At 37.4% G+C, this 15,347-nt stretch overlaps 1 protein-coding gene and 1 long non-coding RNA gene across 3 annotated transcripts; one reads left to right on the top strand and one right to left on the bottom strand.

The window, feature by feature from the left end:
* Nucleotides 1–708: 708 nt before the first annotated feature.
* LOC113569621 (cytochrome P450 2M1-like) lies at nt 709–6,723 on the bottom strand. 2 transcript variants are annotated; one of them, XM_081700401.1, is made up of 9 exons: nt 6,404–6,723; nt 5,940–6,102; nt 5,588–5,737; nt 4,583–4,743; nt 3,626–3,805; nt 3,197–3,338; nt 2,822–3,009; nt 2,551–2,644; nt 709–1,737 (listed from the first exon to the last, which is right to left on the bottom strand). In XM_081700401.1, exons 1-9 carry the CDS (start codon nt 6,596–6,598, stop codon nt 1,553–1,555), a joined length of 1,458 nt encoding a protein of 485 aa, XP_081556527.1. In that variant the 5' UTR covers nt 6,599–6,723; the 3' UTR covers nt 709–1,552. The 2 variants fall into 2 exon arrangements, with proteins under 2 accessions (XP_081556527.1, XP_035390357.1); XM_035534464.2 differs by having other exon boundaries at nt 2,551–2,692; nt 6,404–6,722.
* A 1,243-nt stretch (nt 6,724–7,966) lies between these two features.
* Nucleotides 7,967–9,134, top strand: LOC118242581 (uncharacterized). The gene is made up of 3 exons (XR_014117841.1): nt 7,967–8,221; nt 8,781–8,919; nt 9,053–9,134. It is a non-coding gene; the product is annotated as an uncharacterized LOC118242581 (long non-coding RNA).
* The last annotated feature ends 6,213 nt before the right edge of the window (nt 9,135–15,347 follow it).

The raw sequence follows: 15,347 nt of genomic DNA, 5'->3' as shown, positions 1-15,347 counted from the left end.
GAGGACAGATATGCTAGACATAAAAGTGCACTTGTTTCAGCACGAATGATTATATCAGGCAGACAATTCCAGAAAAAAACTAGGCTTATCGGCATTTCTCTGGTGTGGTTATTCTCTACACACTTAAACACTAATTTGCTATACTTATCCACAGAAGGCTTTCTTAAACATTAAAAATATAATGCAAATGTAAATACAATATAATAAGCAACTGTGAATACAAAAGTATTAAATGTGAGAGCAATATTGTTTCTTTTGTCCATGATTTAACACCCTTATGGAAAACAGTAATGTTTGGGATTGCATTTTCAACTCAGTTGGCAAACAATTCCAAAGTGTTGCTACTTTAACAGAGAATGCCAATTGTCCAAATGGTTTTGTGCAAACAAAACATACACACAGGACACTAACTGCAAAAGTAGCAGGTATTTCATGTCGAAAAACGAACAGAAATTGAAATCTCTCCCAAGGAACAACCAGAAAATAAAAATAAAGGAACAACGATCCCCCTACAGAATATTCAGAAAGACACAGGACAGTTTCCTAGGAGACAAATTACCATGCTTGACAAAGAGAGTCCTTTCTGAAGCTGTTATATAAGGGTGCCATCTGGTGGTGGTACACCAGCACTATAAGCCATGCTTTACACTTTCTCCCAGATTTCTGTTATTTTGTACTCCTAATACAGAGCAAATAGAGACATTTAGGCAGACTTGAATAGTTTTAATGATAGTAGTAGCACTTATTGCAATCACATTGTCATTTTATATTCTTCCTTTATTGGAGTTAAGTAATGAACGTTTTGCTCAGCTGAATTTTGTGCAAATACATTGGAAACAGTTAATACATCTGTTAGAACAAAGTAGCTGAATATGAAACAATGTCATTTGCACAAGTATAAATTTATAATCAACAGTGTGAACTTGTTGAGGATATGATCAAATTAGACTTAGTCTGTTTTAGAAATGCATAATTAAGATGCCAGGCCAGTGTTATATTTGAATTTTTAATATTCAAATAATTTGAACTATTATTCCAATTGTTGGATCTCAGCTCATAGGTTTTCGGGTGAGGGAAATTGTGTTGGGTGCAAGAGAAATGATTCTTGTTTTTTACTAAGCACATGATCATAAAAGGCTTTTGTAACAGATATTAGGGCTTAATGAGGGCTTACAATGGTAATTGCGCTTTAGCACACTAGCAACTGACTACAGTTCTGAGACACAAAACAATAACATGCTTTCCTGTTTTATATGTGTATATAGCAGTATGGAACACATCAGGGCTATAAATCTAGTGTTTGGACAAAATGTGCATACACAATTGAGATCCAGTAACAAGGTGAACCAGGCCACTTCAGTGTGCAGATTTTCAGATCAGATCAATAAGGCCAAGATCCATACGTAACATGTACATACCTGAGAGTTAATGAGCCCTGGCATGATACACCTGATACAAATTCATAATATGAATACACCTGCTCTCATTTGAAACAAAATTGTAACCGCAGACCTAGCATGTAGCTACTGTTACTGGTGTAATTGAGTGCTGTCTATGCCCTGCGCACAGCAAAGCATTCATAGGAGAGGGGAACACGGCCAAAGCTGCAGATGAGGGGAGTGGTCTCGAGCTCCTCAGGCGCCTGGGTGGCCTTGAAGGTGAAGTGCTGGAGGAGAGAGGTGAAGAAGATGAAGAGCTCCACCCGGGCTAGAGCTTCACCCAGACAGGCCCGCTTGCCTGTGAAGCACACACACACAATTTTAACATGCATTTGTTTATTAGATGCACACTTTAACACGGGTTTATATGCATAAAGATGAACGAGGTGCAGGTGTGGTTAGAAACAAGACATTCCTCCCACTGCACGTGACGGGCCGTACCACTCGCAGGAGGCGAGCATTCCGTGACATTGACTTTACAGTGAATGAACCAACCACTTTGCTGGTGTCAAATTAAATGAGGTACATTTAAGTCTATTGTATTTAATAGTTGTATTTAATATTGTATTCAATTTAATACTTTACATAATATAACTCTAAACATTATTTAGTGATCTGGAGTGTGGAATGGAACAAATGCAATTTCTATTGCTAGTGAATATGTGTTTAAACAAACTAGTCTTGAACTAGGCAGCAGAATGGCTTTACAGTCACCAAATTCACTCATATTTTGGAATGATTTAATGAGGTTCTATCTTCCCCCAGAATACTGTAGCTCAAGTTTTACACAGAATAATACATCTCTAGGAGGCCTTGATCTACACATTTGTGTTGTTCAAACTATCAGGTCTTTCATATGTTGGTCGGGTATGTTGGAGCAGAGAAAAAGAAACAAAAAAGTTTTGTCTATGTAAGGATTGATGGTAATTTTTAGATCACAAGCTTCGTGAATAATCCCTTTAACAGGTCAAAACTTAAAGGTAAATATTATGACATACCTATGACATGTACTGGAAATGGAAGAAAGTAAATGTGGACGCATTGTTTATAAATGTACACACTCATATGTAATGAGTTGAGTCAGTGATACACTACCTAACATTAAGCTTACCCATTCCAAACACAACAAATGCATCATTCTTCTTGAATTGTCCCTCTTCATCAAGGAAGTTGTTTGGGTCAAAATGGTCTGGGTTCTTCCATAGCTTAGGGTCAGAGAGTACAGAGGATAGCAATGGAAGAATAATTGTTCCCTGCAGAAACAACACAGTATTCTCAGCAATTAAAATGCGTAAAGTTTACCATCCAAGTAATTTACAATTTTTTTCTTTTTATGGAGCATGCAGCTAAAGTTCTGAATGCTACATAAAAAACACAAATACCTTGGGGATGAGATAGTTGTTAAACTCAGTGTCATGGAGCATTTTGTGTGGAACAGCAGTAGGTGTGAGGTCCATGCTACGCTGGATCTCATGGATAACTGCATCTGTATATGGCAAGTTCTGTCTGTCATCCAGGGAAGGCCACCGGTCTGGCCCCACCACCACATCAATCTCCTTCTGAACCCGGGCTACAGAGCATGTTACAGAGAAAATCAACAGTTTCTCTCTGCATGTTGTAAGCCATGGCATATATATTTGATTATAGGCCCAAAAATGTGATTTGCAACACACATAAAGTAGGTTAAGTCTTTTGTTGGTACATAGCTTCAATGTGATTGGTGAGACATGAAAGTTTGAAGTGATCTGATTTGTCACCTTGGACATCTGGATACTTCATCATGAGCAGCAGGCCCTGTCTGAGAGTACAGGAGGTGGTCTCAATGCCAGCACTAAACAAGTTCCAGGCTGTGCTCAACATGTTGTCAAAATTAAATTCTGTATTAGGATTGTGTTTCTCCTGCAGAAGAGCCAAAGTCACAGTAATTAACTCACAGTAACTCACATCTTGCAGCACCTATTAAACATGACCTCACTCAGGCTTTGTCATCTTTAATGAGAAATAGATCATGAGAAACTATCTATTTGAGAAAGATCCCATGGGCTTGTAGAGACACCTCCATTTTAAGATTTTATATGGTATAAAAATGATACAATCATATATTGGATGTAGGCAGTCAGTATCATGAACAAATATTCCATACCAAGACATGCATGCTATCTTCATATCAGTGGAGAGAATTTTACCTCTTCAATCTTTATAACGCAGGCCTCTAGGAAGTCCTGCGGTGGTGAAGTAAGATCTAGTGTTTTCATCCTTGCCTCTACCTCAAGTCTTAGATGAGCTCTGACCTTTTCAAGCGCTTTGAACATATCATGGAGCTGTCCAGAGAAGAGGCCAAGCAATCTAGGGAAGACGTTATAGGCCTGTAAGAGAAAAAAAGACAGAAGTGTTAACAAAAAGAACATTGTGTACAGACAGAGTTAATGTTTGCCTAGTCTTAGCTGTGGTTTGCATTCATCTGAGCAGCACCAGTGATGGGTCATAATGTTTACACAAACCTCAGTTACTCAGTAATTCTGGAATAGTTAATGTGTAGTCATTTCCAAATATAACATAACATAAAAGGCACAAAACAGTGTGATGAATACTTAAAAACTATATTCAAGTCAACAGTGATTTTTCAGAGAAACGTTAGCATTCTCAGAGTTCCTTGGGATTTTTAATAGGTAGATAGATATTAAATTGATTGTATTTCATTTTATTTTTGTTCCTTTCTTTCATTTCCAGCTAAGATGTAGTGAAAGTACTCATAATATAATCAATATAAGCATAAAAAAAATAATAATTTTTAAACCAAAAAAAGGTTTCATTTCTGACTGTACAAAGTACTCCTTGTGGTAAAAAAAAAGCCCTGGTGAGTATATATATGAATGATTAAGAGCTATGAGCTCCAAATTTAAATCCAACCAATAACAAAAGTAATTCGATTTTTTAAAAATACAATATTGCATTGAAATTATAGTAAATAAAAAAAGGCACCATCAAGTAATGCCTTACCTTGCACAGCTAGAGAGGGCAGAACAGTTAAACCACAATGAGATTTTTCCTTGCTTTTTACCCCCTACTCAAATTTAGTTGCCTCAGGTGAGCCATAGAAAAGCAGCATACTGTTTCATTTTATTTCAGATTACTTACATTACCTGTCCCAGAGGACTAGATAAGACATTAAAGTAAGCATCAGTGCCCTCGAGGATATTCTTGAACTGTGGATCCTCAGACTCAAATCTGTGGCCGAAGATAACAGAGGAAATCACATTGCTCACTGCTTTAGTTAATGAGTATTTGGGACTGAAAGCAGAATCTGTAGGAGGAAAAAAGGAGGATTTTTTGGGATTTGTTTGCAAACTAGATGTTTGTGTATCATCCAACTCTTCTGAAAGGCAGTAGTGATACTGAAATGGTCCTTTTAGAAAATAATACTGATACTGAGAACATTTACTGAAATGATCTAGTGTTCTAATGAATATGATTCAACAACAGAGACGACCACGCAGCATAACCTATGAGTCATTGCTTTTCAGTGTGAGAAGGCTGTTACATAAATAACACTATCTACAGTACTTTTCAAGCACACTAAACTGCAGTGTTTTACACACTAATTATTGATTAAAATGCAGCAATGCCAAAATCATGTGCTAGAAATTATAAATACCAAATAATTGCAAATTCATAAATTCCTTGATGATAACCAGCTTCAGATCAGGTGTTAATGCAAAACTGACATTTAACTTTCGAATCAAATGGTCCAGTCTAGAGTTTGAAATGTCACACCCATCATTAAGTTCCTGCAGAGGTTTCATTCTAATTTCTTCAGTGACTTTGTATAGCTGGGTGTAGCTCCATGTATTTTCATGTATTTTCCTTATACATTTTTCCATATCTCAAAAGCTCAAGCCTATGTGCTTGTTCCAAAATGGAATGTGACCTTGGGGTAAAACCCAGCACTGCTGCAGGCATGGGGGCCCACTATAAATGTACTTAATACACTGTAAATGAATTACAGCAATTACAGGCCAGACATTTAATAGTGAGTGCAGTTTTAAATAGTGTCACAACCCACACAAGACTGCTTGGAGTTTATCTTTAAAAATGACACAAAGTCAGAAGAGGTTTAAGCACATAACAGATAGCAAAGGGGGCAATACCTGCAAATGTGCTGAATGTTTGAACCAAACACTGGGCTTCCTCCTTCACCTTGTCCTCAATGCTCCTTCGACCCATTCCAAAATGCTTCAGTGTTGCAAGACAGAACCTGCGAAGCTGCTTCCACCTGTTTCCATTACTCACCAGAACACCTGCAAAACAGAAATCATCCATTCTGACTTCCATGCCTGTGACACCAAACTCTATGGAACTGCCAAACTTTATTCAAGATTAATTTGAAAATCAACTTGGTAAAGCTTGATAAACAACACTTGTTATTCATACAGCATTGTGTTTTAGTCCTAAACAAGAAAGTCCACTGATGTTTGTCTACTCTGATTTATTAGACCTTACCATATCCATTGGTGGAATTCATTAAAAGTGGGTAGTTCAATCTGCCACTGAACTCTTCCGCCATGCCAATCATAGAGTCCTTCAGGGCTTGATATCCAGCAATCACCACAGCAGGAGTGTTGGCAAACCAGATGGTAAGGACAGGGCCATACTTTCTACTTAGCTGTTTAGTCATGCATAAATATGGACACTTTAAAATTACTTTTGTTCTGAATTGGTACACTTCATTTTACTCAAAACAGCTCACAAAACAACATTTCTTAAGTGTACACCTCCTAAAATTGATTAACCATAAAATGGATATTGGCTGTTGGCTAATGTGAAACATTGGTGATCCACTGGCACCTGAACCCTCTAAACTATTATTTAAAAGAAAAAATCTGAAACAGTAGCCAATATGTCAATCCCCAGAGTCCAGATTGCATAAGAACAGATTTAAATCATTAGTGTGATATCTTACCAACCTCTAGGTAATATTTATATGGCTCCTTTGTATAAACCTGATGAAAATTTCCAACTACTGGTGCAGGAGTCGGACCTGGAGGGAGCCTTCCATAAATACTCTGGATTCCTTTACCAGTATGCTTCCATATTAGAAATAAAACAGATGCCACAACTACTGATAGAAGGTTTGCCTGTAAAATTAGCAATAGATCCATTTATGTAAAAATCGTGAAAAATTGTTCAGGCAGAAAACATAAATGAAATCTTGAAGTAGGTTATTCTGTAGTCTAATTTGCTACTTGGGTGTTTCTCAGCAGCTAGTGTAAGAGACAACACAAGTATTTCCAGTATACTGCATGTATTTATACTCTAATATTTAGTGACGTATAAGGGTAGAAGAAAAATTAGCTAGAAGCATTTTTCAGAGAACTCATGGTTCACAAGTAGGTAATGTATTAATATTTAAACAATTTTAAATACAGTAAGTTTCCTTTGACCCCAGATTTAACTAAGTTACTCTCACGGGACGCTCCCCCCCATGAGTCATGTGGTAAGGCCCTCCGTGTGCAAGGTGGGTTCACACATGTAGGGAGCCAAACCCCCATGAAGGCATGCACCTGTACGGGGTTACGTGTTAATGTGTCTGTCTATTTAAACCCCCGTCAGTGTGTGCCTCACCGCTGGTTATTGTTTGTCTGCCTGTTAGTGTCTGAAGTTGTATATTTGTATTCAGGTTTGTCTAGCCTATGTTCATCATTTACACAAGTGTCTTCATGTTTGCCATAACTGTTACATGTGAGTGCCATCATTGTCAGCAGCCAGAGTTCTTAATAGAACTAGAAAATTTGATCACATCATTCCTATCTTAGCTACTTTACAATGGCTCCCAGTAAAATTTCGTGTTGATTATAAAATGCTTCTAATGACCTACAAAGCGCTGAATGGTCTTGTCCCACAATACCTTAGAGAACGTCTAGTGCATTACAATCCACCACATCTGTTTAGATCAAAAGGTGCAGGCTCTAGTACCAAGAATAAGAAAATTGACCGCAGGGGGCAGAGCCTTTTCCTATAAAGATGCCATACTATGGAATAACCTTCCAGTAAAAGTTCAATACTCAGACACAGTGTCAATATTTAAGGCTAGGCTGAAAACAAACAAACATTGCCTAATGCCTTACAGGTGCTGGGAGGTCAATGGCAACATGGCATATTGGTGGATCATCCGAACTCCAATCCTCCTGGCTATTTTAGTGAGTCTTGGTGATTAATGGTGAAAATATCAGTGGACTCATAAGTAAAACATTTTTAGGTGTTTGGACTTAATACTAGTAACACCTTAAAGTAAATCACAGCATGGTATTTTCCAGTATGTCTCAGTACTTCAAAACTCTAAATTTCACTTGAGGCTGCAGCAGTTGCAGATGAGATCTTAGCATAAGTTAAGTGTTAAGTTGAAAGCTAGTTAGCATGGTTTGATTATTATGTTAGAACCTTCTTGTGTTACTTTTTTGGAATGTCTTTTTGTAATTGTGTAATCGTTTATTCCATGATTTCTTTCTGGCTGTGTGAAACTGCTCACTTATGCCCTAAGTTGCCCAGCTGAACATCAAGATTAATATGATGAATATTGCTATTATAGCCTGCTACTATAATTTATTATAATCATGTCACAAATTTGTATATTCATATCTATGCTATATTTAATGAGATTTTGCATTCTGATTGTGTGATACATGCTAAGAGCAGGTAAACTTTTTCATATTCATGAGGATTATTCAGATCCTCATCTCCAAGTTAAAAGTACACCAAATGAGATACACAGACTATAAATTCAGGTAAGGCTGTGCAAATATAAATCCAACTAACTGGGCTACATTCAGGATTAATACATTTGACTGACTAACTTTTGTATATTTGACATTTGACATTCTTCAGGAACTCCAGACACTCATGCTCTGTGCAGTGATTTGCTTCAAACATCTTTCTCTATCCATATTTTTATATTGTTAATATCGTTAATAATAATTCAAATGTATTCACATGATTAGGACTTCCTGTACAAACCTTCAAGGTTTCCTTAGGCAAAAGTAATATTCTTATCTTCTGATATTAAATGTTGCCTTTATTTATAGCAGGGTCTTTAGGAGTTTGTATCTAAGCCAAATCCTGTGGGAGATTTCAGATGTCTCATTTTAAGTGGTGACATTATTGTAAAACGTAAATTTAGAAACATCTTCCATTCAAAATATGTGCCCAAGTGCCTGCCAAAAATGGAAAGAAATCAGATTTCAAGTCACTGTTCTTCTTGGTATTTAGTAATTATGAAAATAATAGTACAATGAGGATAAATCATTCTTAAGCTTTGAATTAATTTAAATGCATGTTGGTCTTTAGGCTGGCCAAGTCTACCTTGACACTCATCCCTCTGCTGGGAATTCATGAGGTGGTGTTTGCTGTGGGGACGGAGGAACAGACAGAGGGTATACTACGCAGCATCATCCTTTTCTTTCATCTGTTTTTCAGCTCCTTTCAGGTACAGATGATATCTTTACCAAGACAAGAAAGCCCTTCCATTACATGGTGCAAATCATGATATGCTCTCTTGAAGAAAACTGATTAACTTCTGATACATTTAAGAGATTATTCCCATCTGTGTTCCTCTGCAGGGTTTTCTGGTGGCTATTTTATACTGTTTTGTGAACAAAGAGGTAAGAGCCACCAAAAGAACTTCCAAAAGAGTTGGTAAATATACATGCCATCTGTTCCTTCAAGATCAAATGCTCTCCTATCAACTTTGTTTTATGATATTTAAATGTATTTATGTCTGAAGACTAAGCGTTTGAAGACACACATTGATGTTACATGTCCATTTGCTATTGTCTTAAGTGAGAGGATATTCCAAAATTAATGAATTCTAATACATTAGATAATACAGCACCATGATGTAATGCATCTCTGAAATAATCACATGCTCAGTATGTGTGTGCGCGCGCATGTGTATGTGCATACCTACTTATACTCACTATGACCCACAGGCCTAGAGTTTTTAAATGGACCTCTGCCTATCCCAGGTGCAGTCAGAGATCAAGAAAAAGTGACAGCGGTGGAAGCTGGGAATTAGCGTTCTGGATGATCGCAACACAGGCAGCCACACTGCACAGGGATTTAAGTGCTCACAGGACCATCCGTGTCAGCAGGACTGTTCTGAGAGGGACAGCAGCCACAAGGGCCCACCCAGCCCTCTGTCCAGTGGCATCAGCATACTGAAGCTAAGAAGGGCAGGGCGTACTGCTATATCTCTGGGCGCAAGCAGGTGCTGAATGGATTAGACACACCAGCTTTGGGCCACATTGAAATAGAAGGAACAAACCAATACTGTGAGAGCTACTGCTAAGAGAAGTGGAAACGGACCTTGCGTAGCAGTGGTTGTAAAGTGCTACAGGGAGAGATATGGAGATAGCAGTTGCACACATAGAGGCAAGCTGCATATGATAATAGGAAGTTTCTTGCGAGAGTGTTAAATTCAGTACAGTTTACAGGTAGCATGATCCAGCACAATTACAGCTTTGAATGGACCTTTTCTGAAAGCAGTGCAGCTGTAAGGGTTGGCACCAAGCTGAGGCCCCTTCCAGCCACCAGAGGGAGGCCTCGAGTCAACCACGCTACTAATCAGGCTTGATGCCCAACAGTTGGGCTAGACCTTATATAAGCCCAGTGACCCAGTCACTCAGTGCTGGGTCTTTTCTAAAGTTTTGAGCCAAGCTCCTAGGTGGTAACTTCAGGTTTTGAGGTCTGTGAGCCCTTATGCTACAACTCATTTCTTCCCTGCGAGGGTGTCCGTGTTTTTACACATCCCTTTCTCTCTTCAGTTTTCCCCTCTCGAGTCTGTCTCTCTCCCAAGGCTTCCCTTAGCCATTCAAGTTCCTCCACCTTTTTCTGGTTTTGTTTGGGAGGTTTTAGTTTGGTTTTCCCCAGTGCATCGGGGTTGCCGTTCTTCCCGTGGTGTCCTTTGTTCTCCCTTTTTTCCACGCTCGGCGTGTTTGTTTATTTTTCCTTTTGGTTTACCTGATTCAAGATCTAACTGCACACAGGCCCACTATCATTAGTGTGGCTGTGCACCCAGTAGGCTCTCAGTGTCATTACCTAGCTGACCTGGGTTTGAGCCCACTTTACAGCAGCAGTCTATAACTGGACTTTATGAAGCCTTCAGTGCTTTAGAAGCAGAAGGGTCCAAACAAAGTTGTGCTCTTTGTTGTCTTTTTATTGTTTGTTGCTATTTTCTACCTCTTTGAAACATTTTGGCAATGATCTATGTCACTTGAGGACCATCACTCGCAAGCAAGTATGGCCATAGTAAAACATTAAACTCCTGAGGATTATTGAGTATATGTTGTATTCACAGGTAAGACAGCTAGAACCTTGTTATGGTGGCTCATAGTCATAGACTGCCAAATACAATGCATAGCTCTCTGCAAATCTGAAAACGTCATGTTTGGTAAAGGTTTACACAGTTTGGCTTATAAGAGCTATATATCAAGAGCCCTAATCACTATTTCTAATTAGAACCACCTATTATTCATTGATGTTTAAAAATATTTGTGACATAAATATGAGCTCATGAGTCATGAATAATATTATTGCAAGACATTGCAGATGTCATTTAAAACATTCCATATAACTTGGAAAAGAAAATGTTCACCTATTATGTCACCTAAATTCTTACAATTCTGTATTATACTTAAGAGAATTCAGGTCTGTGCATACAACAGGAGATCTAACCTGTTCATTATGACATGACATTCCATTCAGTGGCCTAATACACTCACATGGACATAGCACAGATGCCAACAGAGCACTGTATTAATACTACAGACGTCCCAGCAGGACACTATTTCTGAAACCATGACTAAGCAAGTTTAGAATCTGAATCTGTCACCTATTGTTCTGATCATGTTGAGCAAAATGCATGGACCAAGGTCTGAAATGTTCTGCTTAAAAGATGTAGTTTACCATTTAATGCCATGAAAAACATGTCACAGAGACTCATATGAATCTTAAATAGTGGAAGTTTGGTGTGGCCCATTTGAAAGCTAGTTGTCATACTTCCAAGAGCCCTCAATATTTACCAAAACCTTGTTTCTTGAGATTTCAATAACAAACCCATTTTCTGTTATATTACTGAATATGGTGCAATTTCACTGCTTGCCCTCTTTATTTTCAAATGACTATGATATGGTATTCTGAGTTAGTTGAATTTTACCAGTAAATAAACTAGACAAACTAGTTTTTGGAGTTGGCTACAAGGTTATAAAGTCATTGGAAAAACTCACAAAGCTAACACTACATGCTTCACCATACAGTATGTTTCAGCATATGCTTTATCATTCAACTGAAAGAATATTCGGTGCATTAAGGCAGAATCTGAAAGGCATACTTTGGTATACATGGGACTCAGAAGAAAACCCACATACACACAGCCCTCCACTGCAGCTCAGCTTTGATTATTCACTGCAGTAGAACATGACGTTGAAGGTCGTTCCATACCTTGGCAATAGTCGCCATCTAGTGGAAGTAGCTAAAAAAGAATCAAAATTGCTTACCTTCACTTCTAGGCCCTCTGTCATCCTACCAGTGCTATATCTTATAAGGCAGGAACTAAATTGTAAATTGTAAGTGTATGGATTTGTGTCTCATGTTTAATATATAAAAGTATATTAAAAGTGGACATGATAAAAAAAAGTGATCTTGGTATTGTGAATCATATACTTGTTTCAACATGTGTTAATCCCATATTCATTTTTAAATCCCATATTAATTTAAGATTCTGAAATGTACAATGATGCCACAAGTCAGAAATCTGTTGTAATGTTGTGTGCAGTAATGTTATCAACTGCTATGTTAGTTCATTCTTCTAGGGTATTCAGTCATTTGTGACAGAGTGATAAGTAGGAAATTTCAGATACCAGTCCTAAGAACTCTGCTTCCTCTCCAGAAGCCTTGATTTAGTCTGCTAGGTGGTCAAGCAAAAAACAAAGAGTGGATTTAGTTCTAATAGTCATTTTTGGACTAGGAGCAAGTGAATAGCAGTCCCACCTCTGTTTTACCTTTACTTCTTATCTTTTCTGATCTGTTCAAAGGGGTCACAAATATAGATCTGTCATAAAAATCTGTTTTTTTTTTCTTTTTGTCTTTTTAAAACCTAATGAATTCGAAAAATCTGATTACTGAATACAATATACTGAACCAACAGCCTACAGGAAACAAGAATTATAGAAAACCACTCTAGAATTTCAGGATGGTATTATTACAGGATTTCTGTTAAATTCATGAATGTTTTAAATCAAGTGGCTAATGTGTATTTTTTACCAAGTGAATGATAAATTATGGATATAAACAGTATCACAAAATGAATAAGATTTTGACATTTGCACAAAGTGTGAGATTTCAAGCATTTAAAATTTGCAAAGATATCTAAAATTTGATAGTACAGTAACCAGGTAGAAGCAATTTGCAGTACATAAATGCTGACTAGAAAAAAATTGCATTTACTATTTGCCTTGCTATTTCTAATTTGAACAAGTGTTAATCCAGAAATACCTAGGAATTAATTAAATAATTTGTATATGCATAAATATACATAACCTGGTGTATATGCATAAATATAAATATCCTGGTGTCATTACATCAATATCAAATATAGGTTAGAGACCTGGTTTTCCAAGACGTTTATGGGACTTTCTGGTTGTAATTTGGTTAATAAAATTAAAATTGAATTTGAAATTACTGCTGGATATAATGGTTATGATGAAGCTACAGAAGTATGGATTAAAAGAGATTTATAATAATTAGATTTTAATTAAAGTAGAAAGTAAACTTTTCTATGACTCTAACATGGCTTTTACAGTTGAGTTCTGATTTGAGTTTAAGTTTAAGACAGTTTCCTCAAGTGTTTTGTCATTAAGAATGCTGAAATGAGACATTATAATTAAATTATTTCTGTCTGTGCCATGTTACATGAGGAATGTGTTTATTAATGATATCAGAAAAGTATACATGTGGATACATAATTGAGATCCAGTAACAAAATGAGCCAGGCCACTTCAGTGTGTGGATTTTCAGATCAGATCAATAAGGCCAAGATCCAAAGGTAGCATGTACATACGTGAGATTTAATGTGCCCTGGCATAATACATAGACAAATTCATGATACAAATACATCTGGTCTCACCTGAAAGAGAAGTGTAACCACAGGCCTTGCATGTTGCTGGTGGTTATTGGTGTGATTGAGTGCTGTCTATGCCCTGCGCATAGCAAAGCATTCGTAAGAAAGGAGAACATGGCCAAAGCTGCAGATGAGGGGAGTGGTCTCAAGCTCCTCAGGAGGCAGGGTGGTCTTGAAGGTGAAGTGCTGGAAGAGGGAGGTGAAGAAGATGAAGCGCTCCACCTGGTCAGAGCTTCACCTAGATAGGCCCACTTGCCTGTGAAGCACATACACACACAAAGCAGTATTAAAGAAATCAAGCACAATTTTAACATACATTTGTTTTTTAATTACGCTTTGTTTTTATCCAGGAGATTTATTAAGTAGTTGCTTGGTATTTAACATACTGTAGTTGCAGGGTACAAGAACACAGTAGCTCTGAAGAATACATCTCTGGGAAGCCTTGATCTGTACATTTTTATGTTCAAACCGTCAATTCTTTCATATGTTGGTCAGGTGTGTTAAAGCAGGAAGAAAACGTTTATTCTACGTAAGAATGGAAGGCTACATTTGTTTTTGTTTTTAAACACAACCTTCAGAGATTTTCCCTTTAAAAGTTCAAGTTTTAGGGGAAATATCCTGACATACCAATGACATGTACTGGAAGTGAAAGAGAGTGAAAGAGGAAGCATTGTTTATAAATGTATAGACATGTGTAATTAGATGAGTCAATGATGCATTCCCTAGCGTTAGGATTACCCATTACAAACACAACAAATGCATCATTCATCTTCAACTGGGGGCAATGGTAGCTCAGTGGTTAAGGGACTAATAATCATAAGGATGCCACTTCAAGCCTCACCACTGCCAATTTGCTACTGTCAGGCCCCTAAGCAAGGCCCTTAACCCTCAAGTTGTATTCAATCATAATTGTAAGTTGCTTTGCATAAAAAAACATTTTAAAAAAGGATTAGCCAAATATAAAAAGGAATTGTACCTCTCCATCAGGGAAGTTATTTTGGTCAAAATGGTCTGGGTTCTTCCATTTTCTAGGGCCAGAGAGCACAGAGGATAGCAATGCAAGAATTATTGTTCCCTGCAGAAACAGCAAAATATTCTCAGTAAAGAAAATGAGCAAAATTTAACATTCAAGGAACAGTTAATGACTTTGCGTTGCACACTCTATAAAAACACAACTTATGTACTTTGAGGGTGTGATTGTTGTTAAACTCAGTGTCATGGAGCATAACACGTGGAACAGCAGTTGGACCAAGGTTCATGCTACACTAGGTTCTCATGGATGACTGCATCTGTGTATTTTATGTTCTGTCTGTCATCCAGGGAGGGCCACTGTTGTGGTGGTCTCAATGCCAGCACTAAACAAGTTCCAGACTGTGCTGAACGTGTGAAAATGAAATTCTTTATTAGGATTGTGTTTCTCCTGCAAAAGAGCTGACAGTAATTAGTCAACAGTAACTCACATTGTCTAACAGAAATAATACTTGACTACCACACTCTGTAATCATGACTTTGTTATCTTTGCTGGAATTTGGATATATAATGAAAAAAAAATATCTATTTCAGAAAGATTCTATGGGAATGTGTAGAGAAACAAAGTTTAATTGTGTTCCTATACTGATTTCAGTAACTCTGTTTTGAGAGTTTTTTCAGCATGACATTAAATGTACCACAATTTTGTGTTTTCTCACAAAGGGTATTCAATACTCAGTATCATGAACAAAAAATACATATTAAAACAT

This window comes from Electrophorus electricus, chromosome 17 (genome assembly GCF_041902795.1).
Source record: "Electrophorus electricus isolate QZ-2024a chromosome 17, ASM4190279v1, whole genome shotgun sequence".
Classification (NCBI taxonomy): Eukaryota; Metazoa; Chordata; class Actinopteri; order Gymnotiformes; family Gymnotidae; genus Electrophorus; species Electrophorus electricus.
Note: the sequence above shows the minus strand (reverse complement) of the source record. Positions and strands in the feature narration are given on the sequence as shown.

Bases quoted from the DNA above. Each gene is read 5' to 3' on its own strand.
- LOC113569621 (XM_035534464.2), bottom strand. From the start codon at position 6,598: ATGGATCTATTGCTAATTTTACAGGCAAACCTTCTATCAGTAGTTGTG. The intron at 2,693-2,821 runs GTATTTGTGTTT...TTGTTTCTGCAG, and splicing joins ACAACTATCTCATCCCCAAG to GGAACAATTATTCTTCCATT. The intron at 1,738-2,550 runs GTAAGCTTAATG...TGTGCTTCACAG, and splicing joins ATTTGTTGTGTTTGGAATGG to GCAAGCGGGCCTGTCTGGGT.